General features: G+C 36.1%; 1 protein-coding gene across 1 annotated transcript in view; it reads right to left on the reverse strand.

The window, feature by feature from the left end:
* RPAP3 (RNA polymerase II associated protein 3) overlaps positions 1–18,531 on the reverse strand; it is a 62,910-nt gene that overhangs the window by 12,755 nt on the left and 31,624 nt on the right. The window contains 3 exon segments of the mRNA XM_043969283.1: positions 1,003–1,104; positions 1,197–1,269; positions 11,627–11,746. Of these exon segments, the coding sequence (XP_043825218.1) occupies positions 1,003–1,104; positions 1,197–1,269; positions 11,627–11,746 (295 nt within the window).

An 18,531-nucleotide genomic window follows, 5' to 3' on the forward strand; every position in this document is an offset into this window, starting at 1 on the left:
TAAATTTCTAAAACACTAAGTTGCTGAGCAAAGTAACAATAAACTGACAGGTCCAATTGAAATGTGATGTCAACCAAAGGACAGTGGAAAGGCAGGAGATCTGAATTTCTAGACTTGTCTCTTCCATTTCATTATATGAAAACAGGAAAAAATAACAATTGCCCTATCAATTAATCATTTATCAAACATTTATTAGTAAGTTACTATATTCTGGGCACTGTGCTAGGCTCTGGGGACACAGATACAAAAATAAGGAAGTTCTTGCCCTCAAAGAGCTTATATTCTACTATGGGGAGATAACATAATCACCAATAAACACAGGATCTAGGAATAGAGAGAAGAGAAGACATGTGAAGACTTCATGACATTGTTTTAAGGACTGAATAAGATACATGTGTAAATGCTCTTTATATATTATGAAATGCTAAATAAACACGAGGTATTATGATAATAACTTATGTAATATTCACAGTTTACAAAGTACCTTCCTCAGAGCAACCCTGTATGTCGGGAAAAGCCAGCACTCATTTTGCAAACAAGGAAATGGAAAAGTAGAGCTAAGTGCTGCCTTGCCACTTTCACAGGGTTAATCAATAGAGGAGGTCAGACTTGAACCTAGTTATTCTAACTTCAAGTCTATTTCTCTTTCCATTGAGCTGCTTCTCCAAGGTAATAAAAAGGAAAACATTTAGTTTTATCAGCACTATTAAAATATTTTGCATTAATTTATTAATTTTAATAAAATTAAAGTTTTCAGTACAAAAAAGTCTAAAATTATTTTATTTGGGGAATTTAAATAGCTGCATTATTCTCTTATTCTTATCTCAAAAAGGCTAGCAGGTATAATATTACAACTGCTCAAAGTAGAGATTTCTGTATTTTCCTTTCAAACATTTGTATTAAATTTCTTGAGTTTATAAATCCAAGTAAATTTCCAGTAATTATTGAGATGACACTAATAGTAACAGAGAAATGCAAACTCCTGGAAAAAGTTGTACTTACATTTGATCTAAGTTGAAGTGGTTTATCAATGAATTTTACCAAGTTTTGCCTTTCAGTTGATTTATCAAACACATCAGCCCATAGCCCTTTTTCAATCAGTTCCTTAAAAATGAATGTGAGATGGTTATCTGATATCAAGTGAAATATGTAACAAATTCAATATTTTAAAATGTTGCTATGACAAGAATACATACTTTTTTAATCCTGGAAAGTTCACTTATCGCTTGCTTATTTCCTGGTTCAAGATTTAAAACCATTGTGAAGTCTGAAAAAGGGGGGAAAAACACAATAGGCAAAGTACTTATAGAGTTCAAGAGATTATATATTCAGATACTAATTGCATGTCTTCCTACCAAGGTTACACTTAAATACACCAATAATTCAATTTAGATCAATAAACATTTATAAAAAGCCTACTAGGTACAAAGCACTATGCTAGGAACTAGGGATATAAAGCCAACATTATAAAAGTCCTTGCTCACAAGTAGTTTACATTCTACTGGGGAGATGTCATATGTACACAAATAAACTGAAAAAGGTAATTTGAAGAGGGAGAGAACATTAACAAGTAATAGATGGCCCCTGAGTTAAAAGATGTTAAGAAACAAAGATGAATAATCATATCCCAGCTTTGGGGACAGCTTGTGCAAATGAAGAAGAGGGAGATGAAATGTTGAATTCAGGAACAGCTGGCAGTACAGCTTAGCTAGAGGTAGAAAGAATGAAGGGAAATAATATAGAATAAAGTAAGATATGGAGTGCCACAGAAAACTTTTTAGGAGGGGAGTACTATCCCCCTCCAATGAAAAAACTGATATTGATGGAATTAAAGCATTTTCACTTTCTTTCTTTTTTTCTTTTAATCAAGTTTCCTTTTACAAAATGACAAATATGGTCATGTTTTACATAATCATACATGTATAATCCATATCTGATTGTTTGCCACCTCAGGGAGGGGGAGAGAGAAGAGAGGGAAAGAAAGATAAAAATTGGAACCCAGAACTACAAATAAAAATGTTGATTATTTCTTTTTAAAAAGCCATCCATATAGCTACATCATAGACTGGACAGTTACTGGCATATAATAGGTCCTTCATAAATGTTTATTGCCTATCTCCCAGGACAGTAGGCATTCTTCACCCATTTGGTTTTTCCTGTGTTCATCTGACTGTAGGTCAAAGGAAAAGAGACCTTATAGCATTCTGGTTTTAATGCAATCATGTCTATGCCATTCTCAAAGCAGTATTTAGGAGATCTCACTATGAACACGGAATCTCTCTTTCGTTTGTACTCTGTTGCAAACAACCTCCATGAAAATGGTAAACACTTTTTAGAGGTATCTAAGTCCAAATGAAGCAGTCCTCTTATACCACACTCAGTCCATTCCCAAAGGAAAGCTGAAACTTTCTCTCCATCTTCCTTTCCTGCATAATTCCATCATACTTCGAATCATTCAATATCTCAAATTATCTTTTGCTGTAATTAGGAATGGTCAAAACATTGGTTCAAAATGAGCTGGCTTTAGCTGATCAAAAACAAAAAAATTTGACACTCAGTGGACCACGTTATATAGTTTGGCTTTTGAGAAAGGCCAAAGTGATGTTTTTATAGAAAATTACAGTAATAGCCAGGCAAGTCCAGGAAAATTAGTCCCTTGCATTCATATTCCTGGGATTCCCCACTGTTGAAAGGCATCAAATTCTACTGGGCATTTTCTGACTGCCTACTCTGACACTGTGGTCTAAATATAACAAGTCAGGGAATTCACAGAATCACAGAATTTCAAGTTGGGAGAGATCCAGTCACTGTTTAGTTCAATCCAAACCTGAAAAAGAATTCTCTCCATTACATCTGACATGATATGTCTTGGCTTGAAGACTTTCAATGAGATGGAACCCACAATTTCCTCAGGCAACCCATTCTACTTCGACACAGCTGGACTTGTTACAATAATGTAATAATGTAAAAGTGTCCCTGGTTTTCTTTGATAGGCTGACTACATTAGAATTTAGGAGTATCCTTATTTTCAGATAAGTAAGAATCTCCAACCAGATCTTCTATGGGGATATCCAATATTGTCTGTGGGGTAAATATTACAAAACCATAATAGGAGCACCTACGTGGCACAATGGATAAAGCACCAGCCCTGGATTCAGGAGGACCTGAGTTCAAATCCAGACTCAGACACTGGCACTTACTAGCTGCATGAGCCTGGGCAAGTCACTTAACCCTCATTGCCCTCTCTCCCCCCAAAAAAAACCCAAAACAAAACAAAAAACCATAATAAAAACTTTTGACTTTTTCATTACTATAGAATTTCTCCATCTTTTGCTTCAAGATTAAAATGAAATTTAAACTGTAAATTGCTTGAGTAAGCAACTGTTTTCTAATAAAGTAAACTGCTAATCAGCATCTTTCTCCAAAGAAAATAAACGCATTTGAAATATTAGCTAAAATCCAGAGTGAAGCCTGTTTCTTCAACAAATTCAAATGGAAAGACATATTATTTAAAAAAAATTTGGAATAATTTTCAAAACAAAATGAAACTAAACAGTTGGCCCTGAAGAAAAATTTAAGTAATATACCTTCCTCCCTTTTTTGCAAGTGTTGGGGAGTTTGGGTGAAGAATAGGGCACGTACTTTCAGAGCCACTAATGTTGCTTAGTTTTGCTAAACTGCATTTTTCTTAAGTTTCAAAGTTGACAACACTTTAAAATAAATCTTCATTTATAGATTTAATAAAATGAAACTAACCACTCCCTAGAGATTAAATTTTCCTAGTTTTGATTAGTTATCTTGGGTACCTTAAAAGGTGCTCCTATTTGCTTGCCTGCCTCTCCCCTCTCCCCAATGATGATTAAACTTAGTCAAATCTGCCACTGTGTCTAGATGGAGGGGTGTCAATGTACTCCATTCACCATTCCAGTAGCTTTCAGGACTGAAGTGCCCCTTTATGGCTTTCACTCTCCTATGTGAACTGTCTCCCTAGATGGAATATATAGCTATATCTAGAATATATAGCTCCTTGAGAGGTAGGTATAGACTATCTCTGCTTTTTTATTTGTATCCACGATGCTCTGCACAAAGTGCTTAATGAATGCTCATTCGTTCGTTTGTTCATTCATTCATTCATTCATTCAAACTGGATCCAGAAAGAGTCCTGAAGTAAGAGATGACAAGTATGGAACACTAGATTTAATATTAAAGTGAGCTAATTAATGTAGTAATTTTGCAGCATAGTTACTCCTACCTTTTTTTCCAGGCTTTGTCATAGGGCAGGAGCACGGGGGAAAGATTAGGAAATGAAGACAATGTAAAAGCAAAAGAGTAATATTGTTTTGTTTTTTTTAAATGATCATGATAGGCATCAGACCTTTAACTCTGGCTAGCTTTTATCAAGGTTTATTTATAAAACACCTAACTCCTGAATATTTTTCATAACTCTGCTGTCCATTCAAGGGGTTTGGGGGGGAGATAGAGATCTATATTTTCCCATCCATTCAAAAAAATCTAGGGTAGTTTTTCAGTTTTTTCTCTGATTAAACTCAGCTAATCATTGTTAATGTTTCCTCTGTACCAACTACCCATTAAAGTTCAAGCCCCAGTACCAGCGTTATAACCCTGGATAAATGTCAACCTATGTCCCTCAGTTTCCTCATCAGTAAAATATGGAAATTTGTACTTTATCTCATAGTTACAATTAGGATTTTAAACATCACGAAACAAAGAGTTTCAGAACCACAGAGGACATTAGAGATAACTAGCATATCTTTTTTTATCCCCACCACCTAAGATCAAAATGTTATTCAGGCATGACAAGCACTGTTAGATTTCTTGCTGTCAGCCTAAAGCTATCCTCAAAAGACCTACTCTAAAGCTAGATACTTAGGCCTCTTCTGGCTCCTCTTGATTCATCTATTTGTTGCCCAAGGTTCTACATTTCATACCCAGTCATGGGATCCACCCATGGCTGGTATTGATCTTTGTGGTCAAATCCTCATTAACTGCTTTATCTTTTTTTTTGGGGGGGGGGGGGATGGTCAGGAGGGCAATGGGGGTTAAGTGACTTGCCAAAGGTCACACAGCTAGTAAGTGTCAAGTATCTGAGGTGGATTTGAACTCAGGTCCTCCTGAATCCAGGGCCAGTGCTTTATCCACCATGCCACCTAGCTGCCCCCTGCTTTACCTCTGAATGTAACTCCAGAATTCTGTGGTTCTCCTTGTTGAATTCTTCCTGGCAAATGTCTATTCCAATTTCCCAGGCATTTGGAATTTTACTCCTCCCCTTTTCAAAATTCTACGTATCCTTCAAAGTTCAGCTGAAATACTTAAATCTCCCAGGTGAAACTAATCTCCTTTCTCTTTTTGTTTCTATCACACTGTATCACTTCCTTACACTAATCAACACAGTCTACCATGTATTAAAGAGTTAGTGCTCTAGTAAATTTATAAATATGAGGCCAGTGGCTGTACCTCATCTGTCTTTCACACACAGGGTCAGCAACAACCTATCAAAACCCAATCTAGTGCCACATTGGGGATGGGAAAAAACACCAAAGTGGGGGAATAACAGCCAGGTGATGTACAGAGGGAACTTTGAATGCTCTGAAATCACCACAGCAAAGGCCTGGCAGGAACCCTGCAACACCAGCTAATTGGGCTCTGGTTGGTGACACTAAAGACTAAGTTAATATGCCAGGCAGTATGATGAAATGGATGGAGGTACATATGATTACAGGCTGGCCTTACTTAAAACTGTCACTACGATCGGCTTGATACTGAGAACAGTGAGGAAGGTGGCGCTCCTTTAATACTCTGGTAAAAGAAGGCAAGATACCTCAGAAGAAATCAGAAATATGAATGCTGGAAATGCTTTGGTGCACTAAAGTAAACAAACCACAACTACATGTGTAATAGGCTAAAGAAATGAACACTTGCATTATACTGCAGTATTAATTACAATAAAAACTGAAACAAAGCCCAGCATTCCCCATCCCTGGCATCCCTCCCTCCCTCTGGTTGAAGAAGGTGGACAAAACTCTAAACAGATCTCACCAGTTACAGGCAAGGGTTTCATAGTTCTTTCTGTCAACAACACCATCAACCAAGTCAAACATTTATGTATCACTGTAGAGGAACAATAATAATTTTATCCCTAAACTTAAATTAAATAAACTAGATGAAACCAAGACATTACTAAAATCTGAAGAAAAAAATTAAACGTCTTAGGCTCACTATTTTTCATGGATCGATAGGCAACAAATCTCTATGCTATATAGAGACAGAGCCTCAAAACTGGAACTAGATGGTAATCACAGAATGAACTGTTGTTCACAAATGTCCGAATATAATATTGACCAATAAAAACTTAAGAATATTTTAAAATAGTTGTCACTATTCCAAATACTTGTAGTACCCAAGGTATATGGGACAAAAAGCTTTCAGAGTACAGTGACCTGGTTAGGATCAAAGGCACATATGAGGGGCAGCTAGGTGGCACAGTGGATAGAGCACCGGCCCTGGAGTCAGGAGTACCTGAGTTCAAATCTGGCCTCAGACACTTAATACTTACTAGCTGTGTGACCCTGGGCAAGTCACTTAACCCCAATTGCCTCATTAAAAAAAAAAAAGAAAAAAAAAGGCACATATGAATAGGATGAGGTGTCATCTTTATTGTCCTGTCTATTACTAACAGTTATAATAAAAATACTTTCAATGAGCCTACAAAGGATATATTTATATCCTAATACTTTTATTCAACTATGTGCAACAGTCTATAGAACACTGACTAAAGAGGAAGAACAGGTTAGCAACTTGTCCCAGGGTTGTTTTCTTTCTGAAGAGCATTGAAAAAAAATGAGAAAAATGAGATAGTAATAGTAATAATAATATTACCATAGTAAGTTGTCCCAGGTCTGTTTCTATCTTAACTTAATCAATAACTTTAAGAGGAAGGTAGATACTATTGTTGTTATTATTAATCATTTAACTGATGAGAAATTCCCATATTAAAAATACAAACCTCAAAATATTCTTGGGAATTTAACAATTTACTCCAGTATTCAAGACAAAATTAAAAACATTTTCAATACATGTCATCATAATGAATACTCAAAATTTCCAAATTACATGGAATGAAAAGCTTCCAAATATAGAGATCTAGTAAAAAAAAGAAAAATCATGACAGAACAATAAGAGGCACATATATCACCCCCATTCTGTCTCCCAGTGGGGCTATCCCAAAAATGTTTGCTGGATTTAAAGGTAAGCTTACATCCCAATACTTTTACTCCATTCCAAGAAGCAGTCATTTTATTCAGCTATTCAACAGTCTGTAGAACATTACTTTTTCCCCAAATATTTCTCTCTAAACTTCATCCAAAAAGATAAGCTAACAGTAACTGCCTCATAAGCTCTGTTAAGCTTTGCAAAACACTTCACATACCTGCTTAATCCTCATAACTCCTGCGAAGTACTACAGATATTTACCCCATGTTAAAATAAGAAACTAAAGCTTATAGGTTAGATGACTCGTCTCTAATCACAAAGTTAATAAATATTTAAGAGAAATAGGTAGTTAATATTTAATGAAAAGAATTGGAAACCTTTTTTGTTCTGATTTCAAATATTCACCGAGCACTATGAGACAGCTCCATTTTCCGAGCAGACTTTCTATTTAGAAAGGATACACTTACTGACCTATATGAGTATTTAGCAATTCTATTTCTCACTATAAATTAATTTTCTGGAATAAAACAATCCCACGAGTTTGAATGATGTGAGCCACTTTTCCTTGGGCCTATCTGTCCCTGGATCAGCCTCAAGCATTAAGTTTCCAGAACCCTAGAGCTAATAAAGTTCAAGAACAAGAATTTAATAGAAGCCTTGGGGTTTTCTATACCAACAACCTTTACCTAACACCTTGCCTAGAGCTATTTTCACTGCATAAATAGTTCAACCTTTAGTTAAACGGAAAATCTGGTTAACCAGAATATTTGATTTGTCAATTAGCAAGATTCTCAAATAGTTCAATGAGAAACAGCATGGCATGGTAGAAAAGGCTCAGTCCTAGCTTTGCCACTAACTGGTAACTGAGTGCTTCTGTTTTCTCATCTCTAAGTTAAGGCAGTCAGAAGAGATATTCTTCAAAGTTTCTTCCAGTTTTTAAAAATTCTGATTTGAGATATTAGAACAAAAAGGATGATGAACTCCTGGCCGTTTACCTCCTTCAGGAAGCCTGTGTGGATTCCCATAGTTATAAGTCCCCCTGCCCAAATTATTTTGCATGTATTTACTTATATGTGTACATGGTATTTACCCCAATAGAATTTAAGTTCCTTGAGGGCAAGGACTGTTTCATTTCATATCTCCAGAACCTAGCAAACTGTGTGTTATTATAAAAAGGACTTAACGGTCATTCCCCAATTGATAAATGGTCAAAGAATACAAACAGGCAGTTTTCAGACAAAGAAACCAAAGCTATCTATAATCATTTGAAAAAATGTTCTAGATCACAATTGATCAGAAAAATGGAAATTAAAACAACTCTGAGGTATCACCTCACCCCGATCACAGTGGCAAATATAACAAAAAAGGAAAATACTGGATGTTGGAAGGGATGGGGGAAAACTGGGATGCTAATCCACTGTTGGAGTTGTGAAAAGATCCAAACATTCTGGAGAGCAATTTGGAACTATGTCCAAAGGGCTAAAGAACTGTGACCCAGCAATACCACTACTAGGTTTATATCCCAAAGATATCCCCCAAAAGAGAAAAAGACCTATTTGTACAAAAATATTTATAGCAGCTCTTTTTGTGGTGGCTAAGAATTGGAAATCAAAGGAATGCCCATCAATTGGGGAATGGCTAAACAAGCTGTGGTATATGATGGTGATGGAATATTATTGTGCTACAAGAAATGACAAGCAGGATGATTTCAGAAAGTCCTGGAAAGACGTGTATGAACTGATATATAGTGAAGTGAGCAAAACCAAGAGAACATTGTGCATAAAGACAGCAATACTGTTTGATGAAGAACTATGAATGACAACTATTCTCAATAATACAATGATCCAAGACAATCCCAAAGGACTATTGATGAAACATACTATCCACCTCCAAAGAACTGATACTGATGGAACACTTTCTTTCATTTTTTTTCTTTTATTCAAGTTTTCTTGTGCAGAATGACTGATATGGTAGTGTTTGGCATAATAACACATGTATGGCCCATATCTGATTGTTTACCACCTGGGGGGGGGAGGGTGCAAGGGAGGGAAGAAAAAAAGAAAGGATTTAACAAATGTTTGTTTTATTGAATTTATTTATCTCCCAAAGCATATGCCTCGCTCAAGAGTAATTGTGGCACAATGGATAGAGAGATGGCTTTGGAGACAGGAATGCCTAGTTTCACTTTCCCTGACACATAACAACCTTTCAGGACCTCCAGGTAACCTTCTCAGACTCTAAGTTACAAAGAGATACCCATCTCTTTTCAACCATAAATTCATACTTTCTTCTCTTAGCTCTAAGTATATGGTGACCAAACAATAAAGAGTTATTAAGGAAAAAGTACTATTAGAAATACTATATCTAAAACCAGAAACTTTACAAAGTAACAATAGCTCATTTTTCTAATGTTCTCACAGAGTACTTTACTTCTTCACAATTCTAGCCTTTAAGTTATTTAATGTTATATTTTTCTATTTTCTGATTATACTTGTCTGCTTTTCTCTTTTATATTATACCTATAATTTTGGAGCTTTATATATTAGTATCATTAGTATATATTAATATAGTATTATATTATTACAGATAAAATGAGGATCCATATATTTTTCAAAAAAAAACCACCCCAGCAAATCAACAGATAAGCACTTAAGAAGCCTAATCTGACATTGTAATAAGATCAAGGTGCTTTACAAATACAAAGTTCGATAGATCGATTTATTGAAACCCAAACTGGTTATTGGTGATAAAAATAAAGGCAGGACTAAAGCTCCTATGCACTGGCTGAAGATTAATACCATAAGACAGCAGAGAAGATGAAAAGAACTTTAAGTAACATTTTATATAAATATATATTTTTATAGTTATTATAGCAATTCTACCAACGATCGTTAATCAATGAGCATTTATTAAGTGCCAATTGTGTGCTAGACGCTGGTTATACAAGAACAAAAACGAAACAGTCCTTGTACCTGTAAGGGGCTAAAATTCTAGCTAGTCTGTCTAAAATATATAATGAGTGGTCTCCAATGAATTATAAGCTTTAGCAAGAGTTAGACTTTTAAGCATTTATTAAGGAGAATAAGAATTTGGTGGAGAGAGAAAGGCCTAGATTCATCTATCTAAGGGAGAGTGCATTTTTAGCTCCACTCTCCAGAGTCCTCATGAAAGAGAGAGCGAGCACCAGCCTCGCCTCCTCTTTCTCCCACAAGCAAACTTTACTTCCTGACACCAAAGAAAAACCACATGGCTTGCCCTCAGGCGCCTTTTCCTCATGGCGGAGCTTTCCTACAGTAGTTCTCCAGCAGGTGGCGTCATTCCAATCATTATATAACCAAGGAACTTTATTTAAGGAACACTCTGTTGACCCTAGCTGAACTCTTCCATGTCCTTCTATACCTCTCCAGCCCCTGTATTCTTTGCTCTGTCTCAAACTGGCCTTCTCCATGTTTCTCCGTCTCCCATCTCCGTGTCTCTGCACCGGCCATCTCCTACACCTGGAATGCGCGCTCCTTCCTTACTTCCACCCATGGAGCACCTCTCTTCTTAGAGGATGTACTCACTGTATAAAGCCTTCCCTCATCTCCCAATGTCTCCTAATGTCTTCTCTCTCAAACTATATTGTATTTTATTACTTTGTATATGTTAGAGTTTATTAACTTCAAGTCTATGTTGTATGTATTTTTATATGTACTTTTCATGAGCTCTTTCGTCACCAGGGACTGTTTCATTCTTTGCACTTGTACCCCCTAGCATAGTACTTGGCACACAGGAGATGCTCAACACTTGCTGACTGATTTAAAACCACTCTTGTTATTCAATCTAGGATACCACAATTAGCATAAATCAGTGAGGTTTTATTACAAGCTATCAAAATAAATGACTGAAACTACTATGGAGGTTTTGTCTCTGAGAAGTAGTAAAGCAGTAAGCTATTCTGAGTGGCATTATAGTGCAGAAGAAAGAACAGTGGGCTTACATTAGGAAGACGTGGGTCAGATTACAGTATAGTTTGAGAGAGAAGACATTAGGAGACAGTGGGAGATCACTAGGTCTTTACCAAGCCAACTAATATTTCTAGTTTTCTTCATTTGCAAAATAAGATTAGTAAACCAGTTAATTTTTAAAGTTCTCTCCGGTTCTAAATCCTATGACCCTACTACAAAGTTTTCTGAATAACCCTTAGTGCAAGAGCATTATTCTGTTCTTTCCTGTATGATCCACAGTGCCTTACACATAGCAGCCACTCAATTATCATTACTGAATAAATAAATGAAGATAAAGATGATAGGGTTTTACCCCGATCTGTGGAGAAGACTATATAAATTCTAGTTCCTACAACCTCAGGTCTTATCAGAATGACTGAATACTAGTAAATATTATAAAATCTTACCTTTCTTTGGCTTCATTTAATTTTCCCAGAGCTGTTCTTGCAGTACCTCTTCTGGCAAAAGCCTTTGAATATGAACCATCTAATAGGATAGCTTGTGTACAGTCTTTTTCGGCCTCTTCATATCTAATAAACACAATTTTACAAGTTCCAAATTCAGCTTTAAAAAAAATCTTAGAAGATTACAACGAATAAATGCCATATAAAATTAAATACTCTTCAAGAGTATTCACACTTGTGGTGAAGAAGAACTACTTTTATGACTCTGAAGCCTTAGAGTCAGGTGGAGATTTAACATCGAAGTTAGGAGAAAGGGAGGAAGTGAGTCAAGTCTCAAATGAAAATGAGCATGAAGTATGCTGCCCAGCAAGCAGTATTCCAGCTCCAGGTCTGGGAAGGACCTTAGTATCATTCACTACAATCCCTTCCTTATTCTAGAAATAAGGAAACCAGACACAACAAGGTTAAGTGATTTGTGCAATCCCACATAGTTATTTAGTAATAGCTAAATCCTTGGTCTCCTAACTCCTTTTCCTTAATTGATCTCTTTGACTTCATTAATGATCCTCCTTTAGAGCTTTCACATCAGTATTAGCACATGATTGTTGCTTTAAAAAATGCTTACTGAATGAAAAACGGTTATTCTATGGGAGCTGTTTTCAGGCTATCATCTCTCTCTTTTGCTGATTTTTTCTACTCTATGATTCTCTTTTTTCCTGAATTGATCACTAACCTGTTTTCTCACAAGGAGGAACAAACTCAAGCAATACATAGTGAGTTTCTGCAGCCTCTCCTACCAAGATCTTGTAGCTTCTTTTTTTCCTTCTGTAAATTTCCCTTACATAAAACTCTCTTACATTCCTTCTGCTGTGTGCATTCTAGCAATACACTGGATCCCAGTTTGCATAGGTTAAAACTCATAATTTAAATCTGATAACAGAAAGGAAGGATTTTAAAAGTATATAAATGTAATAGACACTTACAGTAGAACAAAAAAAAGGAAGAGCCCCACAATTTCACCCACCAAGTTCCTCTAAGTCTCTGGGGTGATTAGCATTAGCCATCTGATTACAATAGTGTTTTCTGTTCAGACTAGCAATTCCTAAAAGAAGAGCCCATGAGATGTGCACTACTATGTATGCCTCTGAACTTGAGTTGAAATCTCAATGATCTTTGAGTTTAAGCAGTTATTATGAGTACTTTATTCTCTATACATTGACGTATTCAAATCAGTTTAATAGTATAAATTTGGATGTTCCTTTCAACAATGCAGATCAGACCCCATCCACATCCACCCATCCCGTCCCACTTTCACAGTTCCTGTTCAGAAACCGCAGTGGGTCCATCCAACAAGCTGAGGGACTTGATATCAAGACACTGAAAGGATATCAACACCTAAGCTCTCTATCAGTTGGTTATCTTTTGTCCTTACCACATGAACAGCCCATTTTAGGGGGGCAGGGGGGGAAATCATACATTTCTTTAATGACATCCTTTACTATTTTGTAATTCTTTACTTGCTGTGTGTTGCAAACCACTATAAATCCTTACCTTTGCCTTCTGAGTGTAATTTTCAGCATCTAAAATGTTATACAACTCACAACCGTTCAATACTGGGCAAATATCATTATTAAAAAAAAAAATGGGCCTTTCTTTCAAGGAAAAGTTTGGGATGATTAAAAGAGTTATGCAATTTCCTGGAGTCAACAGAGTCCACTCTGTTCTGATTTAATTTTAGGGCCAAATGCCTGTTATCCATTCACACTGCCTGTTTGTCATAATCTTGACAACAGATATTTTTCATCTACTTGGTTTTTCAAAGTGTACTATTAAAACAAACTCTTCTTGAGGCAGTTATGGATCTTTTCCAGGAGACTCTACAATATTCTAGGATTTGATGCAACCAACATAGTGTCATCTACAAAGAGGTCCATCTGGGAAGACTACACCATCCTTAGGGAATCCTCTTCAGCTTGGATTCTGTGTATTTCCTCTGAGGAATCTGAATAATTCAAATTTGAATGGAGATACTGTGTTGAAGAGAACTTTTGAGGCTACACTGCTCTCCACCAAATCAAATCTTTTTTGAAAAAAATAATCCAACAAACGAGAACAGTGGGATCTTAAATTCTCTATAGTTTTTTTGTCAATTGTATGATGGCAAAGATATGATATATTAAGAACTATCAATCAATAAGCATTTATTAAGCACCAATTATATGTTAGGGCATTCTGTTAAGTGCTGGGGATACAAAAGAAAAAAAGGAAACAGTTCTTTATGTTCAAAGAGCTTACATTTATCACTTCTAAAAGTCTGCCTCTTCCTTACTAGTAATTTCATCATCGAAGCTTGAAATAATATGTACAGCTTATTCTCATTAAAAGGATTACACACATAAGGGGAAAACAAGCACATAGATCGCAGCTGCTTGTTTCCATCACCTTTTTTCCAGTGCTAATAAGTTCTAGCATTAATAAAGTTCATGATTTTTCCATGCCTTTTATATCTTCACAACCCTTCAAATTCTTTGTGAATCAGTCTCTCGATACCCCCATAATTATGAAGCAGATCCAACACTAATCTCCTCTGTGTACCCTTGGTCTAATATAGATACTTTTTCCTATCTTTGTTTTCTTTAGCACATCTGGGGTTTGTAATATTAGAATCCTTGGCTAATGGTCCGTGGTGCTAAATGTTATTTAAAAACAAACAAAAAAATCACAATTTTGCAAATCTTTTCCATTTTTCTTTCCTTTGCTGTTATCCTACCATTTTTAATCTTAAATGGCCCTGGACAACTATGCTTGCCTGGATCACTCACCAAGCTTTCTAAAACTGTTTATACCCATTGCTTTTTGTCTCTGATCATAATCTTAAATTATCCATCTCCATAAAAATTTTTAAAAGACTTCATATTATATACTGATGTTGCCTTTGATGCCATTTCTCTCCACTTGGGACAAGTCAAAGGTGTGCTATGTGCTAATTATAGAGTTTTTTAGCAACTTTGTTCTCCTTGTGAGGTAACTGGTTAACATAGGACAAATTACATATAAAATTATTAAAATAGATATCAAGTCATTTTATCTATTAAGTATTTTTCAAGAATAACCTTAAATTGACCAGAATAGAATTGTTTTAACTGCCTAGCAATTGTCTGATCGCTCAACATTCCTTCTTCCCAAACCATGTTTTCTGATAGATTTTTTTTTACCATCCTCAACGTTTTTCTCATTTTTATTCTTCCATCTAGTTTTGCACTAATTGTGATCTTTGCTTTAACAAACAGGTGGTCTGATCAGGCATAGATAGCTAATTCAGGAATGATTTTTGTATCAGTAATGACTTAATTCCTGTCTATTAATATTTAATAGATTTCATTTTTTGTGTTATTCAGTGTATGCCACGTCCATCCCCTTCTGGTTCTTCTCTAGAATCAAATATTCATAATATGTAGGCATGAGGCATTTATATATTCTCACTATTCTTCTCATCAAGTCTCACCTTTAAATTGAAGTCATCAAGTATTAGAGTATAAGCTGATTTTGAAGATCTTATCACGCTATATAGAATTTTTCTGTCTTTCTAGTCTCTACTACATGTTGATGCTTAAGCTGCAATTATGTTCATGAAGACCCTTTTGCAACTACTTACACAGACACTATGAGGGGACCAAGTGTCCCATGAAACAATATTCTTTGATTCCTGAGTGCATGAGAAAAATCTAAAGGAACCTTTATTTGCCTTCCAAGGAGAACCATACATTAATTTCCTTTCTCTTTTTCAGTCATAGACAAAGCAACATAGAAAGTACTCTTCCTCAGACACTTACTGTGTGTGACCCTGGGCAAATAATTTAATCTAGCTGCTTCAGTTTCCTCATCCATATAATGAGAATAATGACGCACTATTCCCCAGGGAAGTTATGAAGATCAAATAAAATAATAACTGCAAAGTGCTTATCACAGTGCTTTGCACACGTAAATAAGCATCATACTAAATAAAGTAGGAGCAGTGGATAAAGCACCAGGCCCGGAGCCAGGAAGACCTAAGTTTAAATCCAGCCTCACAAACTAACTAGCTGTGTAACCCTGGCCAAGTCAACCTAATCTTGCTTGCCTAAGTTTCCTCATATATAAATGAACTGGAGAAAGAAATGGCAACCACTCCATTTTTGCCAAGAAAACCCCAAGTGGGGTCACGAAGAGTCATAACACAATTGAAACAAGAGAACATCAACAACAAATTATAAACTTAATGCAATATTTCTGTTGTACTGATTCAATATAATCGTGATACTGTACTATTAGTCCTAACATTTCCTGTATATAGCACACAGATATTCTGTACCTTAAAAATTCATTACCAAAACAGTTCAATACAGTTAACAGAGGGTTGGTGCTTCAACTTCAAGTTTCAAAAGAACTTAGGTTCAAGTCTAGCTAGCTATGTGACTAGAGACAATTTATTTAACCCCTCAGTACCCTAACAACTTATTGATCTGTATTGGGAGAAGTTTCCACATTGATGAATTCAGAGTAGGGTCTACTCCTCCTGCCTCACCCCAACCCCCCCAAATTAAGTACACTGCTACAAGTCTTATACTGGGGGCCTGTTCTAGCGATCAATAGTCATTGTATTATTCTGCATGAAGAGACTAAGTTGAAAGGAAAGTTTTATGGAAAGAGAACTATATTTGGAACAAGGAAGGGTAGGAAATGCCACAGTGGCTACTCTTCCCTTTCCCTTCCATTGCTGTTCCTACTAGCCCAAGTACTAGTCTTTGAAGCTTGCTCAACAACTTGTGACAAAGTTCCCAAAGATTTACTTGAATCTGGATGTTCTTCCAAAATGTGGATGAATTTTATTTCAATCCTCTGAAGTAATAACAACAATAGTGCAAACTGTGCTGAAATTACAAGTCAGAAGAGAACTTGTTTCAAATTCCACCTCCAATATATTACAGATGTGTGCCCATAGGCAGGTCACAAACTTCCTCAGCCTCACTTTCCTAATCTGTAAAATAAGAATATATGCTGTACTATCTTACAACTTTACCAAGAGGAATAAATCAGAAAAGCACACTATGAACTTAATATGCTAAATTACTGTCAGCTTGTGTTAACTAAAGGAAGAATCTCTTCTTTATGCACTTGGTTAAATCTAATTGCTTTTCCCATCTTTATTCTCTTTACTACTTTCTAGCTCCTCTATAAGCACATCTGTTAATAGGACGTTGAAGAGTACACATATAATCATCCCTGTAGATTAAGTTAACTATAAAAAATTTAATAGGTTATTTTTCATTTTGCTTCTCTTTGGTGTCCTTTTTAAAAAAAATTATTTATTTATTTAAGTTTCCAACCTTTGTTTAGTTAAGATTTCCAATTTCAAATTTTTCTCCCTCTCTCCCCCCTCCCCTAGACAGCAGGTAGTCTGATATATAACATTAAACATATTTCTGCCTTAGTCATGTTATACAAGAAGAATCAGAGCAAGAAGGAAAAACCTCCAAAAAGAAAAACAACAGCACCAAAAACAAAAGAGATAGGATGGTCCAATCAGCGTCCATATTCCAGTTTCTTTCTTTCTTTTTTTTTTCTGGATTTGGAGAACCTTTTCCTTCATGAGTCCTTTGGAACTTTCTTGTACCATTGGATTGGTGAGAAGAATCAAGTCTATCACAGTTGATCAACAAACAATGTTGATGATACTGTGCACATGGTCTCCCTGGTTCTGCTCAACTCACTCTTCATCAGCTCATGCAAGGAGCCTCCAGGTTCTGTGAACTCCTCCTGCTCATCATTTATTACAGGCACAATAGTATGCCATCACATGTCATATACCACAACGTTGTCCAGGCCATTCCCCAATTGATGGGCATCCCCTCAACGTCCAATTCCTTGCCACCACGTAAAGAGCAGCTATAAATATTTTTGTCCATGTGGGTCCTTTTCCCTTTTCCATGATCTCTTTGGGGAAAAGACCCAAAAGTGGTATTGCTGGATCAAAGGGTATGCACAGCTTTATAGCCCTTTGGGCTTAATTCCAAATTGCTCTCCAGAATGGTTGGATCATCTTTGGTGTCTTTTTTTTTTTTTGCAGGACAATGGGGGTTAAGTGACTTGCCCAGGGTCACACAGCTAGTAAGTGTCAAGTGTCTGAGGCCAGATTTGAACTCAGGTACTCCTGAATCCAGGGCCGGTGCTTTATCCACTGCACCACCTAGCCGCCCCCTTTGGTGTCCTCTTAAAGGCCTTGGGATGGCTCTGCTTAGATGCATTTACCAAACTTTCCTTAAACTGGCTCGATCTTTCATTAATTCTCTGCTTTAGGTAATGTTTAGAGTCATCCATCATTTTAAGATTTTACAACCAAATTTATATTCTAAACCAGTTTTGCCAGCTGCCAACTCTTTTCATGAAGCAAGTAAGAGTTTGATTAAAAGTATCTTCTTGGCTCTTGTTGTGGAATTAATTTTCATCAGTTAAACATCTACATAAAATTAAGTCTATATATCATTTCTCATGTCCATTACCAATTTTTCATCATTATTTTTTAACTAGTCAGAGTTGAGTGGTTTCAACCATAGGCTGTATCTTTTTTCTCATTCTTTCTTATTTGGGATCTTGGCTCTGACAAGTTAGTGGTCTGACTAAACAGAAAGCAGATTCAGGAATGGTAGGTTTTTTCCTGTCTCTTATAACACAATCAGTTTCGTTTTTTGTGATGGTGTATCCAGCCCCTTTCTCAAAGAAAGTGTTCATGTAAAAAGGCACAAGACTTCTGTGTATTATACAAGTCTGGCCACTCATAGTCCTTCTTTCCTGAGCCATATTTTCTGATCTATTTCTCAACATTGTCACCTTTTGCCATCTTTGTATTCAAGTTACTAAGTATCAAAGTGCAT

Source organism: Dromiciops gliroides, chromosome 5 (genome assembly GCF_019393635.1).
Source record: "Dromiciops gliroides isolate mDroGli1 chromosome 5, mDroGli1.pri, whole genome shotgun sequence".
Taxonomy (NCBI): Eukaryota; Metazoa; Chordata; class Mammalia; order Microbiotheria; family Microbiotheriidae; genus Dromiciops; species Dromiciops gliroides.